This window comes from Nematolebias whitei, chromosome 4, assembly GCF_014905685.2.
Source record: "Nematolebias whitei isolate Nwh7 chromosome 4, NemWhi1, whole genome shotgun sequence".
Classification (NCBI taxonomy): domain Eukaryota; kingdom Metazoa; phylum Chordata; class Actinopteri; order Cyprinodontiformes; family Rivulidae; genus Nematolebias; species Nematolebias whitei.
Genome location: NC_056501.1, coordinates 15,835,410 through 15,859,343, shown reverse-complemented (window position 1 = coordinate 15,859,343; position 23,934 = coordinate 15,835,410). Strand labels below are relative to the sequence as shown.

Genomic DNA, 23,934 nt, shown 5'->3' with positions numbered 1-23,934 from the left:
CAAAAGACCGGCTCTTTGAAAGGAACGGATCCGGAAGCTCAAGCTCCCTTTAAAGACCTGTAAACCATTAGTTTTTGTGCTCAGCATTCACTGTGATACGGGATGAGGTTCGGTTGAGAAAACAGCAACAAACTAACCAAACATTGTCGTGCAAAAGTGTAGAGGTTTAGCTAATGTAGTGTTCTTTCATGCTAGTTTGACATTTTTGAAAAAGAGTTGGTTTATAAGCCTGAGAAACCATTTACATAAAAACAAGCATTTGTTCGGCTGACCATTAGCCCAGCCGGGGGGAGGACTTCTGCCTTTTTTCTTAGCTCTCCATGACTGATGTCACAACTGATGAGCTAATAACAAACACGTTAGAGCTGTCATTTCTAACCCGAAACCTGGCCCAGACTGACCTGGATTAGGGACGTAATGTGATTAATGGGCGGGGCGGGCCTGTCTCAGGCTTTTAGGTCAGGATCAGCCACGATCCAATTATATGATAACATGGCCTGCCATACATCCACCAGCCGCACGCGGCCATTTCACCACGAGCTGACTGGCCTTGAAAGAGGTAAAAAGTTCAGTTAAGCTCCAGATGGGACTGTACTGCCAGGCAACGATCCATCACCCAAATGGACGTTCATTCAGCTGCTGCACCCAGCGGACGCGCGCGGCCGACGACCCAAACAGATGAGATCCCAAAGCAGACGTGTGTGTCAGAGCTGTCTGCGTGTCTCAGTAATTCACAAGAATGCAGCAGAAACAGGGTTGAAATGCTTTTTTTACGGCCATGAAATGACAAACACCCCATCAGCTCCGAATCGTCTGCCGCTTTTTATTCAGCTGCGTGTCCCCGACTGTTAATAACTAATTAAAAATGCCGGGGGGGGGGGGGGGGGGGGGGGGGGGGGTCCGAGTTCGGACCTGTAATTACTGTTAATTCATCGGGTCAGGTGGAATTCGGAATATATGACTGCGAGCTGGGGTCGGATCGGATCAGATTTTTTGGTCCCGAATGCTGCTCTAAAACACGTCACTTCAAAAATGACCAGAATATCCCTTTAATTAAAGCAGTAACCTGTATATTTATGCCAGTTCGTTACTTATACAGCAGCAGAGCCCGGTTCTCACCAGCAGCAGGACACAGTAGCTGGTTAACAGCGCAGAAATGACGATCACCACCATGAACCAGTTCACCCACACTTTGAGATGTGAGAACCCCTTCCTGTCAGAAGAGAGGGAGAACGGGGTTAATGGACTAAAGGGCTCCAGTAAACACCGAAGTATATAAATAAAATATATAGTAATGGATTGTGTGTAGGGCGTGGGATCACTCACGTGTTAACGTCTTCTCTGTCGTTGTAAGTTATCAAACAAATGTACATCCAGCAGATGGATAGAAGGACACCCAGACAGACAAATAAGAACCAACAGGATGCACACTGAAATGAATAAATATAGGAAAAACAGAAGATTTCATATTTAGGCTTTAAGTTAACGAATAGAAATTCTTTGCAGGAAGTGCTTTTGTGTAAAAGAATAAAGAATGTGAAAGTAATTTTCCGTTGCGTTGCCAGTGAAACGTATCCCACATCTTTTCACAGTTGGTTTTGTGCCCCGTGCTATGACAGCTCACTGCAAACAAATCCTTCACGGTTTTTATTTTTTAAATAAACACACCTGCACTTCTAACCTTGCTCTGATTCGTGGAAAAGTCTTAGACCACCACCATCCTCCTCCTCCGCCTTCTTCTTCTTCTTCTTCATGCATTTCCCTTTCCAAATAAAAACCATCAAAAACCTGCCAGAGCCTGCAGCTTTGTTTAGTTGAAGGGACTTTTATATCTCTATTCATCACTTCTTAATCTCATTTTCTGTGTTTTAACAGCATAATGGCTTCCTCTCTGGCAAAAAAAAATAAAAATAAAAAAAATGAGGGGATGAAAGGGGAGAAAAAAACGGGGATTATTTACGATGTGAATCTTTGTTGAAAGTTTTAACCCAGATTACGGAGATTGGAAAAGTTAAGCTCTGTGTTTGTACAACAAATTTGAAAGCGTCGAGCGTTTCGAGGCAGATCACTGATAAAACACTTCAACACACTCACTCTGCTCCTGTTTGCGCTCGGCCTCCTCCAGTGGCAGCTGTAGAATCCTCGACTGCAAACTCTGCAGACGTCGTGCATTTGTCTCATCGTGTCTCTTTTTACTCCAAACAAACAAAACGCTGATTCTGTTTCGAGCAGTCGGGACACTTGGTGCTTGGAGCCTTAAGGACGACGATGGAGCATCAAATAGTAGTGCTTTATTTGGACACAGAGGAGAGGCCCGGTCCCTCGAAACCTACGAAGAAAAGGGGGAAAAAGGAGACTGTGACAGAAAATCCATGAGGAAAGAGGGTTTCTTTGAATGTTAAGACAATCCATGCTCCCCTCAAAAGAGCCTGCATGCAGGAGGGGCTTCAGTGCTTACAATGGCCAACACCATGGGGTATTCAAACAGGCTGGCTATGGGAACTCAGGCCTTTGCAGCACAAATGGTGACAGGCACGACCACGCACGGAGAGCTCGCTGAATGAAAATCCTTGTGAGTAAAGAACGACGAGCAAACAATCTTGAGAAATCAGTTGAACGTGAAATAAAAAATAAAAACAAACTTGAGGATTCCTGTTAGTCACCTCTGTGTCGACTGGGTCATTTAACGAGATTTCAGTCAACAAGTTGGGACTTAACATTCCTCAGCCGTGCCAGGTTTCGATCTCCATCACTCTGAGGGACATGGGAAGTGATACTCGTCACTTTGTCACTCACTGGGGACTGAGTAATGAGGGGTTTCAGCTGTGGAAAAGCAATTATTTACGAGCTTTCTCCTCGTCAGACTTGATTTTCGCTTGGCTTCGTTGCCAGCTCACCTCGTCGGAGTTGATTTTCACCGTTGGAAACCCTCAGGGTGCAAACACAAAGCTCAAGGTCAAGGCTTGAGGTGTTTAGATGACATCAGCCGACTTAAAATGAAGCTTTCGCTTAACTTTTATTGTTTTAATTTAATCAAGAATAGAAGAAAAAAAAACCACTTGTGTGACTGAGATTAGAGCTAATGAAGGCAGGTTGGAACAAGTCGACGTGCCTACGTGAAACATTAAACTGCATTCCACTGCACGAACCAGGAAGTTTTAGCATGAGCTGCATGTTGAGTAATAACCGTAAGAAACATTAAAATGAAAACCAAACACTTTGTCAGACAAAGAGAAGGAAACAAAAATGGCTGTGTTACAATCACAGAACAATTAGGTCCTTCTTTGTGGTTGACTGGCTTGCAACAGTGTCCCATTTGTGACCCTTTCCTAACAGCTTATTTGTTTGGACTATTTGGTTTTTAATTGCTGTTCTCCACCATCATGTAAATGCAAAGTGTTGAAAAATGCACATAAAATAACGGCATGACTCACCTGTACTGTTAAGAAAATTAAATGAACCTATAAAACACCTGTGGTAAGTTGATAATTGAACCGTTTCCTGTGATTAAACAATAAATAAAGGGTGTGTGCATCTCTGAATGGTCCTAATGAGAGCTAAAGTATCCAGTAAAAGATTAGCGTTTATATAGACATACACAAAATGGCTGTAAAAATATGTCAAACTATCATATCTTATTTTGCTTATCTCATCCTCTTATTGTTATCTTTACTTGTTTTCCTGTCCAGCTTCCTGTCCTGCGGTCACTTCCCTGTGTCCTCATTTAAATTAAATAAAAACCTTAAGTTCAGTTTGTAAAAATCTGCAGCTTCATTTTACAGTAAAGCCGACTAAAACCTGGGATTTTTATTTCAAACAACCACAAATATCTAGAATTTAATGACGGCCTGAGCCAAAATCTTGGGTCATTCCTCGTTTCTTTATATCTTCTTCTAAAAATTGTATTTTTATTTTAAAGAGTTCTTGAGCAATATTTATTCAGTTTTTCATTTTTAAAGTTCTTTTAATTTTTTTCCTTTCATCCCTACTTATTTTCAACCTACTTTTCCCCGTTCTCTCTCTCTTTTGATTATTTTTGTCTGTTAAGCCAGTGGTGCCCATCCTTGGTCCCTGAGGAACACCATTCTGCATGTTTTAGTTGTTCCTCTGCTCCAACACACCTGGTTTCAAGGAAAGGGTGATTAACAGGCTTCTGCTGAACTTAAATAAATCATTAAACCACAGAATCAGGCATGTTGAAGCAGAGAACCAACTAAAATGTGTAGGGTGGTGTTCCTCAGGGACCAGGGTTGGGATCCACTGCGTACTTAACTGAGACCTGGGAGTCATTCAGGCGCAAAAGAACTAAACTCAAGGGATGAACCAGTGTTGTTTTGACATAAATAAATAAATAAATTTAGATAAATTTGGGAAAAACTCATTTTAAATGGGTCGTTTCACAACCAGCAACCTGTCACAAAGACACAATGAAAAATATTCCCATATCAGATTAAATTAGTCTCAGTGGATTCAACTAAAAATGACAATGACAAAAGACAAATTTTGTTCAACTTAGTTGACAAACAAAGAAGTTAAGCAATTTTAGAGGAATAAAACAATAAGATTCTCCTAACGATCTGATGAGTTCATCTCGATTCTGGGGCTTCAAAATCCTCTGTCGGGCCAACAGATTGTTCTGAAAGTTGCTCCGGACGTAGGAGATAGTTACTTTCCTTTTAGTAAAGCACATTCAAAGTTTGGCTTGTGGAATCTGAGCGACATGCGTGAATGCACCTGTTCCAGTGATGGGGGGGGGGGGGGTGGCGGGGGTTACAGCATACCTATTCTGTGGGCACCTTTTGAAAACAATGTTTTTGTGTTCACAGCTTACAAATCTGTAGGCGACGCTCATTATGTTGCCCAACTCCACCTGAATCGCCTCGGCTCGGTTTGTGCCCACCTTGGCACCCACCACATTTCAGATGTACCTCCCTTTGGAGCGCACCTTTGGCATGAATATAAGCAGATTTGGACCAGTGGTGTTTTACGCCTGGATGTTCCCTCTTGAGACAAGATTGAGACACCTGCGGAGTTTGGATCTTCTGAGCACGTCCAGAATTCAAGGCCGCGAGCCTCCGAGACTCTTAGAGCAGTAAAAACTTCTTGAGAAGGTTTCAAAACAACTTGAAGACTCCGTCATCAATTTCGTCAACTCAGACATACCACCTAACTCAGATGTGTCCGAGACACGATTACTTCAAAAGTGGCGACAGTAATTAAGTCCTCCTAATTTATTAATTAAAGCAAACTTATTATGTATAAGAAAACAGTTCAACGTGTTTGAAATGATCATTTTACATCCAACAAAGTGGTTCCCAAAGCAAGGAAGCTGAAAACCAGACACACAACCGAAAGATGAAACACCACTCAGGTCCTGTTGAACGTTTTTCTGATGCTGTAGATCCTGCATATGTTAGGGAAGCACAATATTGGATTTTTGGCTGATATCCGATATGCCAATATGATAAAACTTATTTGGCCGATAACAATACAAATTTTTTTCCCTAGACCTAATTACAAAGACTGCATAGCCTTCTCTGCTGTGGAATTAAAATACTACATTATTCTGCTTGGTCTTTGGATGAATGGACTGCTGGTGAGGTTTTGTTTCTCCGTGGTTGACCGCTCTCTCGCTTTCCTTTCTGGCCACCATAAACTCATCGTAATGGTCAGAATGGTGGTTCTTGAGATGGTTAATTAGGTTTGAAGTGCTGTAGGACTTCGTTCTCGCTCCTCCTCGCATCACGCTATGCAGTCATTGCGAATAGCAGTTCTGCTATCAGTTTCCGACACTTTAAAAAAACCTCCACACCGGCGACATTTTCACTCCTTCCTCTCTCGCCGTGACCAGATCAGGTAGGCGCGCGCAACATCATAACGCTGTGCTGGTGCTTCAGGCATCCAAAAACAGTGCCTTTATACATTATATATATATATATATATATATATATATATATATATATATATATAAAACATATTTTATATCAGTGAGTTATTTTGATGGAATGGCCAATGTCCGATATTTAACTTTATCGCTAATATCGGCCGATATGATACCGATACGATACCGATAATATCGTGCATCCCTAGATATACTTTTTTTTTTTAGTCCTGACACCTCTTGTCTTCCACATGTCCTCATTTTTAAAGCTCCCACATACAGCATCACACAACAATGAGTGAAAATTAAAAGTTTCAGCTAAAACTTCAGAAATTCTGGGCAAGACCATTTTGAAGGTTTCAAGAAGTTTGGCTCATTTAAAGCATTAAACAGTGACGTCATCAGATGTCTGGAGGAGCTCTCCTGGAGGGGTTTGTTTGAGTCTTTTAAAGATTTAGAGCTTTTATCTCCGGCTGACTGACTCGTCTCCTCTCTGATTAAAGTGCTCCAACACGACGTGGAGAAAAAAGTGAAAGTGCAACAGAGGGATGCACACCCGGCCAGAACAAGAATAAAAGCAGAGTTTACTCGATCGTTTAATCTGCAACTTTAGGAGATAAAATCACTCATCTGCACCCAGAGCCCGTCTCTCTGTCTGATCTGGTTCTGGAAATCCAGTCCATATGTACTCACCGTGGATCAGGACCACAGAGACCCGCACGTGTCCGGATCCCCACTCCGTTTGCCTCCCGGATCACACTCTCCTCCTTTTCTCGCATCTTTTTTTTTTTAAACCCTTTTTTGTGACATCCGTGAGCTGAATGTGAATGGAGGCACGAGGGGTGTCTGGGTGAAGGGGGAGGAGCCAAGATCAGCGCAGGTGAGTAACTTACCTGAGGAAGTGGAGTGAAAGTTTGACTGCTTTATTTTGTGGCACCGCATTAAACCACACACAACTTTATTTTAATTTAACACACTATTAAAACGTCTCACCTGTTCAGCTTGATTTCATTATGTTAACTTCTAAACGTTTTCTTTAAAGCCTTAAAGTTGTTTAGGATATATTTTGCTAACAGGCAAAAAGGTTGACTATAACAATGAGCACAAAGCAGAATAAGCTGCACTTGAAATATGTGTTGTGACCGACTCTCATCTAGTATCACGTCAATTTTTAGCACAAAATAAGTAAAATTGGTTGTGTTCTGGTCATTTATGTGTTTGTAAGTTTTGATTAGCTTTGGTAGCCATCTTGGTTTGGACTGACTCCAAAAGTTAATCAGTTGTAAAAGTGCATCCACTGATTCTTGCTTTGAAGTTTCATTAATATCCACCCAGTGGATTGAGATATATTTTGCTAACAGACTCAAATGGCTAATTGCTGAATTTTAAACAAACTTCTTTTGCAATCTGATATAGCTCAGTCTTTGTTGGGGGCTATTCTGATCTAGTTTCACCCCAAATTTCAGTCATTTGTGTTTTACTTTATTTTACTTTACTCTGTTTTGTACCTTTATGGATCCAAGCAATTTGTTGTCATTTTGTCCACTGAAGGATATCTGAAAATGTGTTTCCCAAATGTTTTTATTTTCAAATTTGTATTCTTTATTTCTGATTTGATTGTTTTCAGGAAATGAGCTAAACTGTAAAATATAAACTTCTTTGTGTTTCAGTTCAAGCTGTTTCAGTCAGAACTGGGCCCTGGGCCCACTTGGTCCATACAGATGAGAAAGGTTGGAAAACCTCACAAAGTCATCTCTAAACTTTATACATTTTATAGACATCCTCTTGAGTGGCATTGACTTTTTTTTTTTTAAACCAACATAAAAATAAATTTGTGCAAAAACCAAATAAATCTATACAAATTACTGCACAGAAAATTTGTGCAGAATAAGGTTTAAAATAAAAACTGTAAACTTTTGACTCACGGTTTTCTAAACGGCTGCAGTTTTTGTGCTTCACATGCTCAGTGCAGGTCTGCCAAGGTGTTTGCTTTTAAGCACTCTTGTTTCTTTTACAAGTTTTTACAAATATACTTACAAGACGTTAGCATAAAATCAAAAACCCTAAATCATAACAGTGAATGCTGATGTCTGCAGGCTAACGGGCAGCAATCCAGTTCACGCAGGAGCAGCAAATCTTGGCTGCAGAGACAAACACTCCCCGCACTGGTTTGTGATTTATGAAGAAACAGATTAAACTTTTAAAAACTGGAAATAGTCCAGGGGCTACTGGGGCAGAGAGAAGTGTCAGTCACAACAGTCTGGACTGGAAACAAATGGCAGGAAAGCAAAGAAAGAGCATAAGAATCTGTATATTTTTAGCATATTAGATTACTACATAAAACATGTTGAGACTTGAAATGTGCTTAATGAAACATCGAGCTGTTCAACTCAGGTATTCAGTAAAAGATAAATCAACTTCTGTAAACATTTCCCTACAAAAGGAGCAAACTGCAAGGGAAAAGCTAATGTTATTCAAAGAAAAGCTGCACAATGAAATAATACGTTTAAAAAAGAATGCAGGTTATGGATGTGATTTAGACTTGAGAAAAGTTTTTAAACTTAGTTTATTAGTGAAAAATGAACACAAAATAGGCATAACTAGTTCATGAGGGAGCGTTTTAATGATTCTTTTTTGTTTTAATTAATGCTTTTGTGAGTTCAGTTCAATCATTGTTTGCTGATGATGAAGCAGATGTGGAACAACTTAACTTTTACTCATAAAAATGCAGAAGTGTGTAAAGAAATGTAAATGTCAACATGTAAACTAAATCTTGAAAAATCTGTAAATAAATATTCTGTAATTAATTGGGATGGGAGGCTTGATAAAAAATAACTTTATAAATGAATGTCTTCTGCGCTAGATTATGAGTGCATGTACTGATGTTTTAAAATACATTAGCATAGCTTTAACTAAATAAAGACCTGATAATGATGATATAATGTTTTTAACAAACTACTGTACTACTGCGATTTTAAGACGGGTAACTTAGCTTTTAAGTGAATTTAGAAAGGCAAAAAGAAACAGTGGACAAAACACAAAATGTGATTTATTTGTGATAAAATTTAAGAATTTTACTCCTCATATAAATCAAAACATCCTTCTGTTCTTTGATTTCAGGAAGTTGGAACAGAAAAATAAAATACCATTTTAAGGAAATGTTTAAGTTATTGGCGTGATTTTTATTTGTTTAGGAGACTTATCAGCACGGTCAGGACTGAAACGGAGCAGTGTTGAAACTTTTTAAGGGTATGTAAAATAAGTTTTTATTTTCTTTGAGAACTGGTCTGATGAGGGGAATTTGCAGGACTTTTAGCTGCAGTAAGAGGGTAAATCCTCCTGAGCAGCAGGTGGCGCTAGTGAGCAGAACTGAAAACAGCCAAACACAGAAAGAAGACGCTGTTTGCGTTTACAACCACGAAGGTAAAACATATTTCACATTTTAATCGTATATGTGTTGTCCAAAAGGCCGTGTCACGTCATATTTTTAATTTAATTTTATGATAAAAGTAAAACATTAAGCAAACGACGAGAAGTTTGTTGGGTTAGCGGAAGTAGTGTTAGCCTGTAGCTAGCTTCCGTTCCGGGTTTGTTTTCAGTTTTGTCAATTTAATTCTAATAAAGTAATTGATCGGTTTGTTATTTTACTACATGTTAATGTAAGTTTACTGAAGTGTAGCTCAATATGTGTTGTTGTCGTCCCTTTATAAAAACAACGTGATAAATAGCACTAAAGCGTTTTTTTTTTTACCTAATAGCTTCACTTTCAGGAGTAAACAATGGATCAGAAAATCCCTTATGAGGACTATCAGCTTCCAGTGGTGTTCCTGCCTTCTTATGAAAATCCACCAGCATGGATTCCTCCACAAGAGGTACGAGACATTTCAGTTAAGCCACAATGTCTACTTTAATGTGTTAAAAATGATTGTCAGTTCAGAGCTCAAATCTAGTTTCTTTAGACGTTTTGTTGTATTTGAGATGTTCACAGTCTTAAATATGAATCACTTTGCACTGTTTTTTTTTCTTGTAAATATGTTGAACAGTTTCAGCATATTTACAATATTCCATCCCCATGCATTCTTTTTTAATTGCTTCTACCAAAACAAGAAACGCACATAATATCACTATGAGTCATGTTAAGTGTAAATCTCCCTGTTTCTTGAGGGAATATTAGTAAAGAAGTTATCTTAGGTTCAGAATACACAACATACCGGGTCATGCTCGACAGATTCACCTCTTGCTGAGAACATGATGCTTTATAGATTTATATTCCTGGAACCTAACAACAATATTAGTGAGCTGACTAAGCTCCTAAGTTATCTTTGTGCACGTGTACGTTTCTAAACAGTATGACTAATTTTTATAGAGAATTTGTTTTCAATTAAAGGAGAAAATAATAGACAAAGACACAATCTGTTTTTACTATTTTACTTTTTGCCACTATTCTATTCTCAGTGGAATGCATCTGTTATTCTTAGACTGAATCTAGCTTGCATGTCTTTATGTCTTTGCTTTACATTGTTAGCTGCTCTTTTCTTTGTTCACTTTTAGCGGGTTCATCACCCTGACTACAACAATGAGCTCACCCAGTTCCTCCCTCGCACCGTCGTGTTGAAGAAACCTCCTGGAGCACAGCTGGGTTTCAACATCCGAGGGGGCAAGGCTTCACAGTTAGGAATATTTATATCCAAGGTTTGTGCAACCACGATGGTTTATACTTGGTTTATAAATTGTCCTGCTGAATTACTTATATATGTATATATTTTCACAAAGGCCCACATTATTGGGAAATAATTTTCTCAAGTGTATGTTATGTGTTGTCAGGTGGTCCCAGATTCAGATGCCCACAAAGCAGGTCTACAGGAGGGAGACCAGGTTCTGTCTGTGAATGATGTGGATTTCCAAGACATAGAGCACTCACGAGTAAGTCAGAAGATTTAAAAATGCCCTTTTAGCTCTGCATTTTGGACACTCAAATATAAAGGTGAACATAGTGACACTTATTGTGTAAAGGGAAAAAAATTTGATTCACAGCATCTTTTTCCAAACACAAACACCACGCTTAGAATCGACTCCAGAATGTATAGCTGTGTAACTAAAAATAAATAAAACGGTATCCAACAAATAAAACAAAACGCATCCACAAAACGCATTTAGTCAGTTCCCTTATCACATTTGAGCTGATGAGAAGTGAACTGTTCCCAATATTAAATATCTATAATTGCTAATATTTCCTTCAGTTTGGATGGGTACACCCTCGAGGTTTACTTGATACAATGACAGACTTCTGATTCTGAAGCTAACACAAAATACACTCTCTTTAAGTAAATCATCATTGTGACTTCTATGTTTTGATCTAATTCTAAGAAAGAATTCTAACTATAATAAAAATGTTTCTAATTATAAATAAATCCAACCATTCTGATGTTTCAGCACTTTTTAACAGACATGGTTTGCATTTCTATTTTTTTCCAGAGGGTTTAATCAGCAGTTCATGTCGACACGTCTAGTTAAATATTTATGTAGTTCAGTCGTACACAGTGGAGTGATGAGTGTGTGTTGAGACAAATAAAATGTTGGGAAAAAAAATGTTCACTCATCACATTTGTTTTTTTCAGGCTGTAGAGATTCTTAAAACTGCTCGAGAGATTCTGATGAGGGTTCGCTTCTTTCCTTACAGTAAGTTTTTCATCGCTACATCAGATCAAGAGTGTTGTGTTTATTCAATTTTTTATTCTAACAACTGATTTGCTGTTTGGAAAAGCAAAAGAATGTTGTTTTGATAGACTATTTGCATAAAATTGCCTGCTGAGTTTGTAAGTCTAGTGCTACAAACACTGATGTTGGGAAGATTTATTATATGACTAGTTTGAGAAAATGAATATATTAAGTTGGTTAGAGGGAAGGAAAGAGATTAAACTTGGACACATTGGTGTCAGAGTTTATTAGTTCTAACATTAAAAGTACAAGTGCCAAGGAAAACGTGAAGGTTGGACAGTTTAAGGAGGAGGTGGAGAGGGTGATGCTAGCAGAGGCCAGTGGCAGCACAGGTGTGCCTTAGGCTGGCCTGCACACCTGTGCAGTAATCATGCTGTCTAATCAGCATCTTGACATGCCACCGCTGTGAGGTGGATGGATTATCTCGGCAAAGGAGAAGTGCTCACTATCACAGATTTACACAAATTTATGAACAATAATTGCGAGAGAAGGGCCAGTGGTGTACACAGGCTAATGAATAATGGGCTAATGAAGCTCTTCTGAAGCTTGTTTCATTAAAGCATTCACTTGAAGCTTTGCGACACTTTTGTCTTTGGCGCCACCTTGTGGCCAAAAGTATGAAGCTCAGGTTAAAACCTCAGCGAGAAATGAGGCTTTACATCTTTGTTGTCCAACCGACTGAGCAGACGGTTGTTGGTTAAAATACTGATATATTTCTGTCTGATATCAGGTACATTGATGCTTTGAATGTTTTGCGTTTTAAATAATAAAGTTATGGTTTGATTATGAATAAATGCCAGTAACTCGATCACAGTCTGACACAGAGCTTCAGAAACACTGTGTTGTCTTTGTTTATACATGCCCTGGAGCTTCAGCTTCAGATGGCCCATCACTAGTACATAGAATCAGTCTTAGATCTTGGAGTTCAGCTTGTGAAAAATGGGCACGATAACTAAAATGTTGCGTTTAGTTTTGTTCAGTATATATTTCTCTAGGTTCAGTGCTGTTGTTAATGTTCTCAGTTTGAGTGCGAGTGGAAACCAAGGCACGGATTGTGGTTTTTGGCATGGCTCAATGACTTCTTTTAACAACTTTTCTCATCAAAATGCACAAATCAAGAATTCACATTAGAGGTGGGAAAAATAAAACGTATCTCTAAATAATTGGCCACTGTCAGCAGAAACAAACACGTTTTAACAACCACGTACTTGAGTAACTCACGGGTTTTAGTGAATAGATCGAACAAGAAACGCTGAAAACAAGAACACGTGTTTAAAAGTCACGGAATATATTTGACTGTTATGAGATAATATGCTGATACTGCTGTAGTGAACTGATGTTTGTTCTTCCTTCAGACTACCAGAGGCAAAAGGAGAGAACTGTGCACTAGATGGAAGCAGTGAGAAACAGACAGTTCTTGTAGAGCGTCATGTTCCTCCTACAGACTCTGGCCTTTGTTCCGTCTCAGCTCCAAGATGACGACTGTATGACTCGACAGACTCATTCACAGTCCTCCATGTTAGGTTTTCTACTGTAATGTCAGAACTAGTCATGCTGTGATTCGATGATCTGCTGCACCAGGAACTACTCAGTATTTTGCTCTACATTCAGAAACATACACCTAGAGACGTTTTTTGTTATACAAGCATGTGAAAGCTGGACAATCATGCACTGATGTGTGCATGCGTGTTTATTTGTCTGGTAGCAAAATCTTTCAAACCAGAGGATGATTTTGATGGAACACTCAGAAAGTAACATCTGGATCTACAACTATGATAAGCTTTTCAGGTCAACTGTATTCAAGATGATCGGTGTCATTTAACACAAAATCTGACTTGGTGCAGATATTGAGCTTAAATTTGGTGTGGTAGTCACTGAGAGTCCTCCTAATCGTATTCACTGAGCTCTAATAGACCTCAAAGCCTTTATTTCAAGCTCTAGCACACAAGGCAGTGAGCGATAGGCATTCTTTTAAGGAACTAGTTTTATTTTTTCATTGTTTTCCAATGTTTTAAATTAGATCGTTTACAGCTGATTTCTGTAAATCGTTTAGGATATTTGAATACACTAATATATGTAGTATGAAGACAGCTTAACTATATAAACTATGAGCAAATTATGGTGCAAGACTGCAGGTAGATTTTAAATAAACTAGTGAATATGATAAACATGAGTTTAAAGTATTTAAGACATTTTTTGTAACTTTTAAATAAGTTGTGTAGATAGATTTTTTTTTTTTAATACTTCTCATTTATACTGTCTTGTAGTTCGTGTTTGAAAGGTTTTGCATGTCTTTTGGTGGGATCATTCATTATTTGCAGTTTTAAAACTATATTTTTTAGGTGCCAAACTGTTCAGCTATAATGGTAATAAACTGTGCTATTCAAACTGTAACGTGGTGAATCTTGTAAAAGTTTACAGGTTTTAATTCTGATCATAAACAGGCCGGTGCTTTCAATGTTTTCCTTTTGTTGCGGAAAAGAAACTGTAAAACCCACAGATTTATACAATCTTCAGATCTGTTGTAAATCAATCATGATCTGCAGTATATATATATATATTATGTTTATGCAGTACATTCAGTTTTTAAAAGGTTTCATAAATATCTGCATTGTTGTAGTTTGTACACCAACTTTTTTTTTTTTTTAGGACATTGAAAAGACTAGAAATAAAAGGCTCAACCTTTTGTAACCTCTTCCTTTTGCACTAGAAAAACCTTTTTACCAGAATCACACGGTAACTGGTTTTACTGGTCGGAGTGGTGGACCCGGTTCTGCTGACCCGAGATCGGTTTCTCCAGAGAATGAATGATGCAGGAAAAATGCAGTCGGAGACGGTGCGGCGTGTAGCAAGGTTTCCAAAGCTCTTCAGGTTTATTTGTAAAACGTCAAATCTGCAAGCGTCTTCGAATTGTCCAAGAAAAAAAGAAAAAAGTCTCAGCCTGCAGGGCTTCATCATGGAGTCGTCCTGACTTCTTCAGCTTAGAATAAATACAATAAAAATATAAAATACACCAGTTATGGTGATTCCAATTGTTCAGGCAAAATAAAACTATTTACAGTTTCAGACTTTAACCATCCTTCTGTCAGAGCCAATGAGAGTTTAGCATTTGCTCTTCACATCTGGGTCAATTGTGGCAAATCTTTAGTTTTCAAGACACGCTGGGTGCAGAAATCAAGGTCAGAATTTAACAAGAACAATAAAAATCTAATTCTGCTGGTAAATGTGGCAACTTTTGAGATGTTTATAGCTTTTAGGAAAAAACGGGAGCTTTAACAAGTGAAGGTAGTTTTCTCCAATTACTAAAACAACTAACATTTAAGTCAGTAGATAGCCATGTTTTTATGTTTTTGTATTCTTCATGGATGAAATATTAAATTAAACGTACAAAATAAGTTTGGCAGGATTTGTTGCAGTGCTCCGACAGTCCCAGTAAAAGCCCACCACCTCGGACTCGGTGCAGCAGCTCAGCTGGATCGAGGTGAATGAAAACTTGATCTGTGCTCCTTTTGTCTCGTAAAGACACCCGTAAACACGTCACGCTCTGTGCAATCTAAAAATAAGGCACGCTGATTTGAGCAACAGAGTTTAGAGTCCAAATGTCTTTTAAAAAATAAAAATAAAAAATGTATATATATACAGTTCAAGTCCCACGCTCCTCCCCCTGTGTGAGTTTTAGCTGCTGTCCTCGCCGTCCTGAGCGTCCACCTTGGAGCTTTCGTCCACGTTTTCTAGCGAGTCCGTTCTCTGTATGGACAGTTCGGCGGGGTTCATCATGGGGAGGGAGCTCTGCTCCGAGTGGAGCCACGGCTTCAGGCTGGGAGAGTTCTCCTGCTTCCAGCCCGGATAGTTCTGTCCTGCCTTGTGCACGGTCCTCATCACCTGCAGAGAATGGAGGCCATTATCAGAGGGCTAAAAGTGAAATGAGTTATACGGACTTCTAAACCCTCTGCAATGGACAAATGTATTTGTTTTTAAAACTGCAAACTAATTACTGGATGTGCATCTACAACTGATTACCTTATTCAATATGGCCGCCACAGCTAACTGACCTTATAAAAAGGCAAAAATGGCTAAAACTCGCACATTTTTACAGATATTGAGTTTTGATTTGACGTGGTAGTCACTGCTGATCCAACCATACTCCGAGCACCAATCACTTTTTTTTTTAACTTTGCTATTGATTGAATCAGCTGTTAGCAAAATATCCCATAAACCATTGATAGATTTTAATAAAGACTCTGAGAAACTAATCAAAGGACGTTCAAGGTGGCCACCACAGCTTTAGCCAACACAGAAATGGCGATAACTTATTTTCCACAGATAATGAGCTAAAATCTGATGTGGCAGTAGCCGAGAGTCATCCTCAACGCATTGTCCGAGTGCTAACAGATCACACAAGATCTCGCACATGGCATCATTTTCTAAAGTTTGCTCATAACGGCTATAACTTCTGTTAAATGCTGGTTTTTGTCCAGTTTTGGAGTTTTAAAATGGTTGATTTTGTAAACCTGACCCAAAACAAAGTAAAGATTTTAATTTTAACAAACTAAATTATGCTTAATATTACATAAAAAGGTGAATGTTTTTGTTTATTTGAACTGTAGAAGTTTCTCACCACCTCCTAAATTAACTTTCCTTTAAGTGGGTCCGGTTTACACAAGATCTGAACCCGGAGAACAAGTTCTGGGAGACCTGGCAACTCCTCGAGGTGAGATTCTCAGCTCTTACCTGGATCGGCCCTTCATTCGTGTTTCTATGGTTACCATTAGCCTGCATAAAGGTGCATGAAACTCACACTCCCACACGTGCGCACGCCTGCTGTACACACTGACATTCTTGTAGTCACACACCCTCATGGTTAAACACGCCGATACTGACGAGGTGCGTTAAACTTTCTAATCGAGCTAAACTCTAGCGATGGTCGGGGCGGTACTTGTGTTGTGATACGTACCCGAGGGGCGAGGACTTCAGATGCTTTGTTCACAACCCACTTTGGAAGAGAACCTGAAACCAAAAAACAAGTTAGCGTTAGGCGAACATTTTCAGGATGAGTCAAAGTGCCTGTTGGTGGGGTGTTCTTACCTTTTGGGTCCGCTTGTGAAAGGTAGATGAACGTACAGCTATTTGGTCCCGTGGATTTGATGAAATATCCGGTCTGGATGGAAACGGCTCTGACGAGATGACTGTAGGGCGGGTATTTCTGTGATGGAGCCAAAACATTGAGGACAAACAGGCTCCCATTAAAACTTTTCTGCTGTGTCAGCGTGATCAGAACAAATTAAAAAGGCTATTTTAGATGTGCCTCTGTGGACAAGTAGTCAACAATATCTTACCTGTTATAGATAGCTCTTTAAATGGCATGGTTGAAATTTGACAAGACTGATGAGCTAACAGCTAGTCGGAATGAAACCAAGGCCAAAGAGGTCATCTTTCCAATCTCAGAAATTTCATAGCAGTTCACGTGAACATAGTAATTTTGCATTACGTGATAATTATGCCAGAATTATTATTATTATTATTTAATTCAATCTTGAAGTGACCAGAGCTGCACCGGAAGTGCTACAGCTAGTTGTTGTTGTTGTTATACCCATGTAATATAACATCAACCACATTATTACCATAGTTTTCGGACTATAAGGCGCATTAAGCGAAACAAAACAGTCTGATAAGTCAAACTTTAACTCATTCATAATAACTCTCAACATTGTTCAGTTGTACCACATTAAATCAGTTTGCGGTCAGTGAGAACAACCAGAATTAAAACACAAGGCGCACCGGATTATAGGCTGTCGATTTTAGAGAAAATTAAAGGATTTTAAGTGCACCTTATAGTCTGAAAAATATGGTAATGCAATGTTTGCATGAACCATCATGACATTTTTGTGAATGAAGCTGTTATCAAAGGGTAGCAATCCGTTTTGGCCTTGTTTCCATTTACTCGTTTGCTCAACCTCAATTACTCCCGGCTGAAAAATTCAAAGAGTTATCCACAACAGGTAGCTTCCATTGGTTCATGGCTTTTTTCCACACAACCACTCTTAAATGACCTGAATCAAGGCGTGAAGACGGTGTCTAAAAGCTGAAGGAACAAAAAGGACAAAGGTTGGCGTACCGGGTGTTTGACTGAAAAGTTAATGATGATGTACTCGTCATTCGTCACCTTCCACGAACGCAGAGTCACAACGTCTCTGTTCTTTATTGGCTTCGGACAAAGCCCTGCAGAAAAAAGAAGAAGAAAAAATTAAATAAGAATTTCCGCTCTGCCATGCATTTTCTTTGTTGTGGCAATAAACACTCTTGTGTAACTTAAAAGCCACTTGATCTTCAACTGAAGATGGTTTAAACAGGAGCAGTTTTAAATGAGCACACGTGGAAGTTGAGCAGCAAAATCTGAACAACATCAAAGATTTGGATCAGAATATATCATTCCTCCACTTTTAATGCCCGAGTCTTAAGACTAGTTTTGGTCAAATCTTGATATTATGCCTAAACTCATGCAATATATAACTCGTGCAAGACATCACCCTTAAAAGTATGTGCTGTGAATGAATCTCAGCTACTAAATTAGGTTTCGCCAATTACACTAGTCCCTCGCTACTTCGCGGTTCGATTTTCGCAGACTTGCTCTATCGTGGTTTTTCAAAGTAAGCTCGAACAAGAGAAGAGGAAAAAAATGTACACGACGCACGATTGTCAACTTTAATATTACTCGTGATTGGGACAGTACTGGATACTGTACAGTAAATTGTTAACGAAAAATAAAATACTTCGGAAAGGCGCCGCCATTTTGTAGTTTTCACTCAATAAGCCGGCACTGTATCCCCGCTCATAACAACTACATTTCCCAGAAGCCTACAGGGCCCCGCCCAGAAGCACCATTGCCATCTGCTGAAATACTAGAGGGAAAGTTTTGATCTGATCAGAAAAGTTTGGCGCTTATTACAGTGACTTTGGTGCCCAGCAGATGAGAGCCGCACAGAACCCACTGAACCGGTGGAGAACAGGACCTCCATTCACATCAGTGAATCTGAGAGCTGGCCCACGAGGATTTCCGAGCAGGACACGCGCCGCCAAAAGGTCCGGCGCTCCATCCGGAGCCCACTGCCCACCACTACGTACCCCAAGCTAGAGAGCCGACCAGAACCGGCAGAGTAGTTCCGCCAAAACTGAACCAAGTCGGAGCGGAACCGAGCCGCCGCTGTTCTGCAGAGCTAGTGAGTAAAATTTAGTAGCTACATATAAATATGTTGTTAAAATTAGTAGGTTTAAGAGTTCAGAACATTGATTGTGGACTTCGTTGCTGCAGGGTAGGTCTGCAGAAACGGAACCAAGTCAGACCAGAACTGAGAGCTGCTGCTGTTCTGCTGAGCTGGTAAGTAAAATTTAGTAGCTACATACGTATGTTGTTAAAATGACGTAGGTTTAAGAGTTTAGAACACTGCAAAAGTGTGGGATTTCTAAAACCTTAATATATTTATATAAACACTAAAATAAATAGAACGGCACTACTTTGCGGATTTTAACTTATTGCATGCGTGGGGTGGGGGGTGGGGGGTGTCTGGCACGTAACCTCAGAAATAAACGAGGGACTACTGTAAAAGTTTGCTAACAAAATTCACAAGCTTGTTTCTGTCTGTGGGCGTGTCTCCGTGAGTCGTTAGGCACGCCATTGGTTTACTACGTGTACACGTGACGAGACGTGATTGGTCGACGCAACTTCAACTGGAAGGAGCCGAAGATGTGATGAAGATGTGATGCAGACTGAGGACAGTCGCCTCAGAGGTTAGTGGATTAGCAAAGCTAACTTTATGGTTAGCTGTGCCCACCACTAATGAAACGTGCAAAAAAAAAAAAAAAAGACTGCAGTGCTCACAAGAGTAGTAGCCCACATCTGCATTCTCAGAAAGCCTGGCAATGTCATAACCCTCCAGCATGTTGAAATCCCACTTCTTGCGGTACTCTCCATCATGAAGGACATCGTACATGGTGGCAGCCGACACATCTTTGATCACCATCTTGCACTGAAACACACAAGAACAAGAACTTAACCTCTGTGAGTTAGTCCCTCAAAATGGCCTCTGCCTGGCGCTACCTGTTCAAAACTTCAAAAGGTGTAAATAACAGCAAGTAAGAATTAACTTACCTTTATCTTGTGGACTTTAGGAACATTGTTCCCCTTGTTTGCAGCCTGCAGCACTTCCATCCACACCTGCATGCCGTTTCTGTCATATTTGTTCTGCCAGTTCTCGGTTGAGAAGCACTGCTTCTTGAATTCGGCGAAGGCCTGCTCGTCAGGTAAAATACTCCGTTGTTCTGACATTGTTCAGTTTTGTTTTTTGGCGCAGTTTACTCACTCCGCTCCCGTCCTGCAGATAATAAATCAATGATCCTCGCCACCGGTGAGATTTACCTCCTCTCAGGCGTCGCTTCCCTTCGGCTCAGACTAATATATGCGCGCCGATCCCCCGACAGGTCGAGCAGGATTTTTGAGCTGGATTCCTGAGCCATTCCTGTGAACAAAACTTGCTGACGTAGCTGCGCTTCCTGAATCCAGGTGTGCGTAACGAAAGATTAAAAAAATGCCCCGCCCTTACGGAAAGAGCCAGAAATGTCCGACAACAGGTTTGGTTCACACACTAAACAACCTTACAGGTAGAAACTGAGAGGTATGAGGTGTAATGACCTTTCGCTAGTACCACATCAAATATTACCCCAACAAAGTAAAAATAACCAGTTGTGCACATTGTTGTGCTTCCTGTGGTCCAGGGGCGATTCTAGAATCTGACCTTGAGGGGGTGCCTAGCCCCCAGTGCTCTGAAAGCCAGCACCTCGGGGACCAGACATCCAGCAGTTAGTCATTATGTAAATAAACCAAGTATTACAATGATCTGTTACCTTTTCATTTTTTTTTTTTTTACATTGAATCATAAATGCAATAAACACAAAACTCAAACCCAGAACCGCCAAAAAAATATATATATTTTTTTAACTTTATTTTTCAGGGGTGCTGAGTTAAAATTGAGGGTTCCTCGAGCATCCACAAGAAGAGGCTAAAATCGCCACTGGCGCTGATGATACTAGCAATAAAAGCGTTGTACGAGGGTGATACTTAGACATGGCCTCCACCCCTGTTTAATGATGGACGGGTTCTTTTCACAAAGATGGCCTCCTTCATTCCTCTCTCAAACCATTGTTCCTCTCTGTCCAGGATGTGAACATCTTCATAACTGAAAGAGTGACCGCTGGCCTGGAGATGAGTGTAGACTGCAGAGTCCTGTCCTGATGTTGTTGCTCTTTCATGCTGGTCCATCCTTTTGGCCAGTGGCTGTTTAGTTTTCCCAACATATAACTGATCACAGCCCTCCTGGCACTGAACAGCATACGCAATATTACTCTGTTTGTGCCAGCTAGGGGACTGGATCTTTGGGATGAACCAGTCTTTGCCGTAATGTATTTTGGGGTTTAAAAGCCACTGGGACGTTAATTGTGTTTAGAAAATAAACGTCTCGATTTCTCTGAAACTCCTGCAACATATGGAATGACCACTGGTCTGGGTTCCTCCTTTTCACCGGATGGCTGACTGGAGTCCTGTTTGGCTTTCTTCTCTGTTTTCTCATGTTGAAAACTTGGTAAAGAAACTGAAAGTAAAATGGGTTTCTTTTTCAGAAATAGATCCTGTCTAACTCCGAACGCTAGGAAAGACCTTGTAACTGCTCCTTTCCTTCCCTCCATTGACTGTGGTGACATTTACACGAACGCTCCTGCAAATCACGGTGCGCTAAGATTCATAACTGGCTGTACCGTAATTATCACTGCACCCTGTAGTTAACTGGTCATCATTAACTTCACATAGACTTTCACACTGGTACATTTTCATCTTTAATCTCCTCCTACATGTCACTACATGAGTGCAGCTACAGCGTGCGCTCTCAGGACATTATTACCTGCAGTGTTCCCTCAGTGAGGACTGAACTAGGCAAAAGAACCTTCTCTTACGCTGCTCCTGTTTCCTGGAATATCTTGCAAAAAGATCTGAAGCTCCCGACCATGACCTCTCTAAGGGACTTTAAACTGCTGCTAAGTTTGTGGCACAAACCAACGCAGAGATGTTCCTGTTTTTAGCATTTTATATGGCTTTATAATGTAGCTGTGTTTTTTTTTATATAATTTATTGTATTTACTTTAATTTTACACACTTTTTTATGATTGTCTACTGTTATCATTCTTTGTTAAACTTGTAAATGAGTCCTTGAGGCTCAGTGAGACTAACCTGTATAAATAAAGGTTGAAACGAATTCAGTTAGGATATACTCATTGCTCCAGGGCCTGTCTTGTGTGGGGTTTCTCCTTCTGCCTGGCTCCTAAGTGTGGGACACTGTGTGCTGCCGAGTCCTGATAACTCTGACTTGTGCTCCAGAGGGTGATGGGAGTCAAACTGCAAATACCGGTCTGTGTGTGTGGGTTTGTTGTTGTTGGATGTCAACAACAAACTGGTTGATTCACTATGAGAAGGTGTTATTTATAAGATCAAGTTTATTGCAGTTCCTCAGACTGACCAAGTCTTATGGATTACAGATGAAACGTTTCAACAAGTTTTCAATTTTTTTTTTATTTTTTAGTAGATTTTTCTACCTGGATTATTGAGCATGCATCAGGATTACAGCTAAAGTTTTATAGTCATCTTGCTCCATCAGTAGCATATATTTAGCATGTTGTGAATGACTCTTAGCTACTACGAGAGCACAATGTAGCTCACCATCTGTAAAGATGACTACCAGTAATTTTTTTTTGTGTTGGTTAATGTCATTCACCTGTGGCAGCCATCTTGAATTGGACCGCTCACTTGTAGAACAATAACTTTCTGAAATTTTTATTTAAATCCATCCCGTGGTTCATGAGCTGTTTTGCTAACAGACAAACGGTTTACTTCAACATACGTTAATGAGTAGCACTTGGAGCTTGTGTTGTGAACGACGTTCAGACAACTACACCAAACTATACCTCAAAATCTGTAAAATGGGTTGAACTGAAGCCATTTTTGAGTTTTCAGTGGCGCGTTGACTGCGGCGGCCATCTTGAATGAGGTTGGCATCCCATGATTATTGCCTAAAAGCTTTATTAAAATTCATCATGAGATATTTTGCTAAAAAAAACAAAGTTGACACCCATTAGTTAATGGCAAACTTTCAACAAATATCTTGTACAATCAGTTATAAACAAATGTGTTGGGATAACGACTATGGCCACATGAAATTTTAAGTCAATATCTGGAAAACTGAATGTTATAGCAATTTATTGTGCTCGCTGAGTTTGTTTAGCCGTGGTGCTCATCTTAAATGTATTTTACTCATGAAGTTTTTCAGATGTAGATGCTCATCCTTCTGAGTTTTATTATTTATGATTTTATTTAAATCCATTCGGTGGTTAATGAGATATTTTGCTTACACTACAAACAAATGCACACATGGACACTGGCAAAAGCAAACTTCTTTCAATTTGCAATTGTTTAAATGAGCATATTGATGCAAATAAGTAACTTTATTTAGATCTTACAAAAAATATTGTTAAAACTTGAGAAAATTTGACTTTATTGGTGGGCAGTAAAAAGTGAAAATAAATAGTTATTTTGGACAGAGGCCATTTTTGTCAGAAATCTAAACTCTTATATGCAGTGAGCTGCAAAGATCATCCGGGGCATCAGTCTTATCCTGGCTCTGATAGCCATTCTGACATCTGGACTTCTGCTCCTTTGTTTCAAAGTTGCTTTTGATTATTTTTTAACTTCTTCAGAGTGGAAAAAAAAAAAAAAAAAGTCTTGGTACTTAAAAAATGTGCTCAGGGACTTTTAAACTCTGTTTACAAGATACGATGTAAAACTCGAGACGGGTTTTGTATGTTGCAAGTTGAAAAACAAACTTTTTTTTTAAAAACAAATTTATTTAACTGGGCATTTGCAACGCATAACATTTCACATTTCTTTAAATCTCTTTCAAAGTTAAAGATTTCTGAAATAAAATGCACTACTAAAGTACACTGCTATAGGTCTATTTTTTTTTTTTTTGTGCTTTTAAATCACATTTAACAAGTCCATAAACGTTTAGAGTAAATTTGGGCCAAAGTTGCCCTTACATGCAAAGATTAGCAGAAGTCAAATAGTCCCTCGCTACTTTGCGGTTCGACTTTGAGGACTGGCTCTTTCGCGGTTTTTCAAAATAAGATTGTACATGACAAAAAAAAAGGTGTACATGACACATGTCAACTTTAATATTACTCACATGATTTGGAGAGTACAAGACACTGAAAAAGGTTAACGGGGGGGGGGGGGGGGGGGG

The 23,934-nt window shown here is 39.5% G+C and overlaps 3 protein-coding genes across 3 annotated transcripts in view; 1 reads left to right on the top strand and 2 right to left on the bottom strand.

Annotated features, from left to right (window-relative positions):
- Positions 1-1,754, bottom strand: part of gdpd2 (glycerophosphodiester phosphodiesterase domain containing 2) — an 11,940-nt gene extending 10,186 nt beyond the window's left edge. Inside the window, exon 1 of the mRNA XM_037675520.1 lies at positions 1,682-1,754. Within this exon, the coding sequence (XP_037531448.1) occupies positions 1,682-1,754 (73 nt within the window). The remainder of the gene's footprint in view (positions 1-1,681) is intronic.
- Positions 1,755-9,239: 7,485 nt separating this feature from the next.
- On the top strand, positions 9,240-13,462 carry pdzd11 (PDZ domain containing 11). The gene is made up of 6 exons (XM_037675761.1): positions 9,240-9,304; positions 9,640-9,753; positions 10,433-10,573; positions 10,706-10,804; positions 11,500-11,560; positions 12,955-13,462. Exons 2-6 carry the CDS (start codon positions 9,661-9,663, stop codon positions 12,987-12,989), a joined length of 429 nt encoding a protein of 142 aa, XP_037531689.1. The 5' UTR covers positions 9,240-9,304; positions 9,640-9,660; the 3' UTR covers positions 12,990-13,462.
- Positions 13,463-14,445: 983 nt separating this feature from the next.
- Positions 14,446-20,050, bottom strand: stard14 (START domain containing 14). Its single transcript, XM_037675760.1, has 6 exons — positions 19,746-20,050; positions 19,476-19,623; positions 17,715-17,818; positions 16,685-16,802; positions 16,554-16,606; positions 14,446-15,481 (listed from the first exon to the last, which is right to left on the bottom strand). The coding sequence occupies exons 1-6, from the start codon at positions 19,920-19,922 to the stop codon at positions 15,275-15,277; spliced, it is 807 nt and encodes a 268-aa protein (XP_037531688.1). The 5' UTR covers positions 19,923-20,050; the 3' UTR covers positions 14,446-15,274.
- Between the last annotated feature and the right edge of the window lie 3,884 nt (positions 20,051-23,934).